The 6,700-nt window shown below is 46.4% G+C and overlaps 1 protein-coding gene across 1 annotated transcript; it reads right to left on the bottom strand.

Annotated features, from left to right (window-relative positions):
• Positions 1-5,220: 5,220 nt before the first annotated feature.
• LOC140243600 (uncharacterized metal-dependent hydrolase YcfH-like) lies at positions 5,221-5,874 on the bottom strand. Its single transcript, XM_072323266.1, has one exon. It carries the CDS (start codon positions 5,872-5,874, stop codon positions 5,221-5,223), a length of 654 nt encoding a protein of 217 aa, XP_072179367.1.
• Positions 5,875-6,700: the final 826 nt, after the last annotated feature.

The raw sequence follows: 6,700 nt of genomic DNA, 5'->3' as shown, positions 1-6,700 counted from the left end.
ATGATGGCCATTTCTGAATAAATCTAGTCACTTTGTACCACATCTTGTTTTCAGATTTAGCTACCTTGGTTGCTCCTTGGTGTCCCTACATTATATGAGATCCTTACAGGGCAAGCTCTTCACAGACATATCTTGATAACACAAGATTAAGTGTATCTTTGGGCAGTATGACTCTGTCGGTACCATCTTCTGATGGCATGATGAGTCTATCTTCTAGAAAACCGAATACTAGGTTGTAAATTCTTTATCTGTACTGATGGACGAATAGAACTGACGTCTGTCACGTCACCATCTGCAACTTGGTCACGGCACCAGCTTGCCGCACGTCTGACCTCCATCTTGGAGTCAATAATCTTCCCTGGGTAGTTAGCAATGAGTTCGTTATTCCAACGCAAGTCGCCACGCCATTACGGAGAATAAACCAGACGATCACAGATAGAGGTGAGAGGGAAATGGATGGCTTTATTCGGCCATGATGGCAAAAGCCTTGGCCAACACTTGGCACTAGAGGGCGACAATTCACAATCATGAACATGCACACTGTACAACCAACAGAGAGCAATGGCAACTTGATTGAATAGACCTCTTGGTTCTTTGCTGATGGTTGCCTTGTCATTTTTCCCATGTCTTGCATATGTGTAGGAGTCCAGTAAACTGGACACTTGATTGTACACATGTTCTTTATCTGTACTGATGGCCATTTACAAAATAAATCTATTCACTTTGTACCAGGTCTTGTTTTCACTGTTGGCTGTCTTGGTTGCTCCATGGTGTCCCATAGGGAGAGCATAATGATGACTTAGGCAGGATGTAGTACTAGCCTACAAGCAGCATGTCCCTCGTGAGAGCGACCTGTTTGCTTACCTGAAATATGCTTTTTACTTGTCGTAATGCCCAAGATCAAATGGCTCATAAGTTGAGTACCGGTAATTGAAATAAATTTGTGTCATATAGGAGTACAAACTCCTCATCATCAATCACTCCATTTGCATATCCGAGGAGGACCATTTCCCGAATTCTGTGAAGATTCGCCATGACGGATAGTGGATACTGGATTGTGGACATTCTTTATCTCTACTGACTGCCATTTCAGAGTAAATCTAGTCACTTTGTACCGTGTCTTGTTTTCAGATTTGGCATCCATGGTTGCTCCAATGTGTCCCATATGGAGAGCAATGATGACCCGATTATAGAGCTCTTGGTTATTTGCCGATGGTTGCCGTGTCGTTTTCCCCATATCTTGCGTAGAAGTCCAGTAAACTGGATACTGGATTGTACAAATGTTCTTTATCTGTACTGATGGCCATTTCCGAATAAATCTGGTCACTTTGTACCACCTCGTTTTCAGATTTGGCTACCTTTCTTGCTCCATGGTGTCCTTGCATTATACAGAATCCTTGCAAGGTGCCCTCTCCACAGAAATATCTCGATGTTACTATGAGATCAAATTTATCTTTGGGCAGTATGACTCTGTCGGTACCATCTTTTGATGGCATGATAAGTCTATCTTCTAGAAAACAGGATACCGGGTTGTAAGTGGTCTTTATCTGTACTGATGGCCATTTACGAATAAATCTAGTCACTTTGTACCAGGCCTTGTTTTCACTTTTGGCTGTCTTGGTTGCTCCATGGTGTCCTATACAGAGAGCAGTGACGACTTGATTATAAAGTTCTGGGTTCACTTCACTTCCACTTCCTGTGCTTCGAGATTGCAGCAGCTAAAAAGTTTACACCACTTGCGAAATCCTGCTGGACACTCGTCGTGCTCTGGCATTGACCCTCGTGTTTGTCGTCCAGGCGGGCATGCAGAGAGCTGATATCAGTGCGGATTGCTGTCATATCGTTCTGCAGCTTTATTTCGAGAGACTTGACCGCAGACAGGATAATGTCAAGTTTGTCGCGATCATCTTCGAGGATAGAAGTGGTAACGCTGTCTGCTTTCCTCTTCCTGTTGTTTGCTGGCATCGGTAGTGCGGAAGGAAGAAATACCTGCTCTCTGGGCGATGACGACCGTCCAGGGTGCGACGTCGACGTGGTCATGTTTCCCCCATGGTACCGCACATTTCAGGAGGCGGAGGTTGGTGCCAATGCTGAATTGTAGTCGGGAGGAGACCTTGTCGTGTCAGCGGGGCTGACTGGAGAGATCAATGTCATGTCCAGGTGAGACATGGTGGGCATAAAAATTTTTTCTGGATTAACGGGGAACTGTATGAAAGAAGGCCAGTGGCTTGAAGTACAGGTCATGCACAGGTAGGCGTGGGAGCGTGTCCGTTCCTCAGGCACGAGACTGAAAGTGGTCCTATCAACATCTGAATCGCTGTGGGGGTTGAGACTATCGCATGTTCCGACGGGGGCATATTGTGTCCTTGGGGTTAGTCTGTGTTCCAGCCTGACGTTTCCCTGGATCGCCTCAATCTTTCAACTTCCGAGCTAAATTCGCGATCCATGGTGGAACATCGGTGCTTGTATATGGTTTCAGGCGGTCATGAACGCCCCAATCTTGAGGCAGGCTTTCAACAAGGAAAGTTGCTTGCTGCAATTCTGGGGAGGGGAGGTGTAATCCAACCCTATTTCTCCAAATGCCCGGATATTAGGGTTGCAGATGAGCTTAATACTCGGCTCATCTACCTCCTTTTCACCTGCTGAGCTAGCATATTTTGGGTGAGTTCCCACTGACATTGGCCAGCATCTCTCCCTTGGGATGTCTATGGCCATTTCCGAATAAATTCTATGCACTTTGTACCAGGCCTTGTTTTCACTTTTGGCTACCTTGTTTGCCTCATGGTGTCCCTTACGGAGAGCAATCGACAACTTTATTGTGGAGCTCTTGGGTCATTGCTGATGGTTGCCTTGTCCTTTTCCTGATGTCTTGCGTAGAAGTCCAGTAAACTGATAACATCACAATTCTCAACAGTTTTCGAACAAATTTCATTCTGCAACTACTACAAATGCAATCTGTCATTTGTTCAACTCAGCGCTCCCTAATAGTGGATACAAGGGCAACAGACTTCAGAACACATAGATGATAGTATTTAGGTGATGATTTACTGCAAAGTTTCCAAGGTCCACAAGAAGCTTTCTGGCAACGAGCCAACATATCTTTCACCCCAGCAGTTAGAATGCTTGATGATGTTCAGCATGACCCTTCCTGATGATAACATCACAATTCTCAACTTGGTATCCTGGCTGCATATTGATATCAGGGGGGCAATCAGTTGGAGGAGGGGTGAGATAAACTGCCATCATGCCTTCTGTAGGGAGATCCGTCATGCCTCCTGTAGGGAGATCTGTCGTGCCTTCTGTAGGGAGATGTTACTATCAGATCAAATTTATCTTTATGTAACATAATTCTATCAGTACCATCTTTCGACGGCATAATAAGTCTTATCTGCTAGAAAACTGGATACTGGGTTGTAAATGTTCTTCATCTGTACTGACGGCCATTTCTGAGTAAATCTATTCACCTTGTACCAGGCCTTGTTTTCATTTTTGGCTGTCTTGGTTGCTCCATGGTGTCCTATACGGATAGCAATGACGACTTGATTATAAAGTTCTGGGTTCACTTCACTTCCACTTCCTGTGCTTCGAGATTGCAGCAGCTAAAAAGTTTACACCACTTGCGAAATCCTGCTGGACAGCCGTCGTGCATTGGCATTGACCCTCGCCTTCGTCGTCCAGGAGGGCATGCAGAGAGTTTATATCGGCGCGGATTGCTGCCATAACGTTCTGCAGCTTTATTTTGATAGACTTGACTGCAGACAGGATAATGTCAAGTTTGTCGCAATCATCCTCGAGGATAAAAGTGGTAGCGCTGTCTGCTTTGCTCTTCCTATTGTTTGCTGGCATCGTTAGGGCGGAAGGAAGAAATACCTGCTCTCCAGGCGATGATGACGGTCCATGCTGCCACGTCGATGTAGTCATGTTTCCCCCATAGTACTGCACATTTCAAGAGGCTGAGGTTGCCGCCAATGCTGAATTGTAGTCGGGAGGAGACCTTGTCGTGTCAGCGGGGCTGACTGGAGAGATCAATGTCATGTCAATGTCCAGGTAAGACATGGCGGGCATAGAAATTTATTCTGGATTGACAGGGAACCATATGAAAGAAGGCCAGTGGCTTGAAGTACTCAAAGGTCATGCACAGGTGGCCGTGGGAGCATGTCAGTTCGTCAGGCACGAGACTGAAAGTGGCCCTATCACCATCTGAATGGCTGTGGGGGTTGTGACTGTCGCATGCTCTGACGGGGGCTTATTGTGTCCTTGGGGTTAGTCTGTGTTCCGCCCTGACGTTTCATTGGATTGCCTTTATCTTTCAACTTCTGAGCTAAATTTGTGATCCATGGTGGAACATCGGTGCTAGTATATGGCTTCAGGCGGTCATGATGCAAAAGTTTAGTTCTACCCGCCTGTTTGATTCGAATTTCAAAGTTCAGGTCACTTAATTTCCTAATTACTACACAGGGACCGACCCATCACAACAGGGATTTAGCTTTGGAGTCAGCAGCTGCATAGTTATTTACTGTCAGTCTCGCATCATAGTTCTTTTTCTGTCTTTCATTCGCTTCGCTTATGTGTTCCGTCATGCAAAGTTCCGTCAAGTTCCATCATGTTCCGTCATGTGTTCCCTTATGCGAAGCTTCCATCATGGTTGCAAGGATGTCGGCAGCGTGATCGTGTGGGGCATTGAGTTATTAGCCTTAGAGATACTACCAAGGCCTCTGAGCTCTGGTTCGTTAGTCGCACCAAAATAATACATTTGACATTTAACTACAGTTGGGGGAAAAGAGGGGGAAAAGGGGGCAAACATACCTGAATGATGGGAGGAGTGCGGCCGCTCCTTTGTTCCTCAGGTACAGGTTTAGATGCTCCTGCTGATACAATGTTGAAACCGGCGTCAACTCTCTTGCTGCTCTTCCGTTTATGTTGCTCCTGGTGGCTTCGACTGCGACCGCATCCACGTTTGGAGAATGGTCGTGCTGAAGTCCGGTGACGGGGTTGATGAATGACACACATAGATAAACTCTGCAACCCTGAGTGAAATGAGGTATAAACCCAGAAAAAATACTTCACCAAATAGAATTTCCTCCCTGCCAAACATTTTGTACAAAATACTCTTTCAAACATGTGTGTGGGGGGGGGGGGGGGGGCATCCTCCCACTGTCAATGACGGTGGATGAGTGTGGGGCTGTGCCAGCTCCCACTGGAAGTCCTATTGCCTTCCCTTTAATTCCCGTAGAGGGTGAGGGCATTAAACCTGGTTGCCTCCAAAAGGGGAGCGATGGCTTCCCCTCGTGCTCGAGCAACTAGCGAGGCCACCTCCCCAATATAAACCGGGGTGGTGATCTTGAGATCCTGGGAGGGGGGAAGATGTGGCGAATCAGTCTCCACCAGAAAGCGGTTAAGTGGCACCATCTTCAGTGCTTCCAGCTGGCTGGGGCTGTAAAATCGCACCCGGGCTGTGAAACAAAAATACATGTTGGGAAACATCCTTCGCCAGGCCACTAACTCGGATGTCCCAGTGGCACAACAGTGGATATGGATCATCTGGTAGCTGTTTATGGATGATTGCACCGCCTTCCGCCAAATCCGGGAGGGTTCATCCTTATCTGCGGTGTCCTCGCGAGCCCGGATGTGAAGTACTAACACCTTCCCTGTCGCCCCAATCTTGAGGCAGGCTTTCAAAAAGGAAAGTTGCTTGCCCCAATTCTGGGTAGGTGAGGTGTAATCCAACCCTATTTCTCCGAACACCCGTATATTAGGGTTGCAGATGAGCTTACTCAGGTCATCTATCTCCTTTTCACCTGCTGAGCTAGCATAATTTGGGTGAATTACCACCGACACCAGCCAGCATCTCTCCCTTGGCTTGTCTATGGCCATTTCCGAATAAATCTAGTCACTTTGTACCAGGCCTTGCTTTCACTTTTGGATGTCTTGGTTGCTCCATGGTGTCCCATATGGAGAGCAATGACGACTTGATTACAGAGCTCTTGTTTCATTACTGATGGTTGCCTTGTCGTTTTATCCTTGCCTTACATAGAAGTGATGTCAAGATTCATGCAATTTGATATTATAACTGTCACATCAATGTATAGACCAAGTCTTATTTGTAACAGTGATGGATGTTTCACTTTTTGAGGTTGTTTCATGTACAGTTTTGAGTTTCGTTTTGTTAGCATCAGGACGGCCTAGATCTACATGTAACTCCATACCAGCTTGAGCTCTTCCAATGTTGAACTTGAGTCCTGTGTTGATTTCAAACATTTCTTTGACCTTATTGACTTCCTTACGGCTGCAGACAAACCCTCTCAGTCTCAAACTCTCTCGACTGCAGGTGACAGTTGGGCTACAACCGGAGCCATTTGGAAAATTCAGCCTCATTCAGCTGGCAGCAATGAGGGTGGACCCACTGATGGCAGCTCCCCCTATTCTGTCCACCAGCACCCTCCTATAAGCCTGCAAGCATTGCGTAATGCAGGGGTCATCCGGTGCCCTTTGGAAAGTGCAGTGAGGCAGGATGTCGTACAGTGCACTCCCGTTATAACGAACACGGTTATAACGAAATTCCGGTTACAACGAAATAAAATTTAGGGCCGCAACATTATCAACTCTATGTATTTTTATTGTTTATTCATTCGGTTATAACGAAATTTCGTTATAACGAAAGAAAACTGCCGGTCCCGAGGACTTCGTTATAACGGGAGTC

This window comes from Diadema setosum, chromosome 20, assembly GCF_964275005.1.
Source record: "Diadema setosum chromosome 20, eeDiaSeto1, whole genome shotgun sequence".
Lineage (NCBI taxonomy): Eukaryota > Metazoa > Echinodermata > Echinoidea > Diadematoida > Diadematidae > Diadema > Diadema setosum.
Note: the sequence above shows the minus strand (reverse complement) of the source record. Positions and strands in the feature narration are given on the sequence as shown.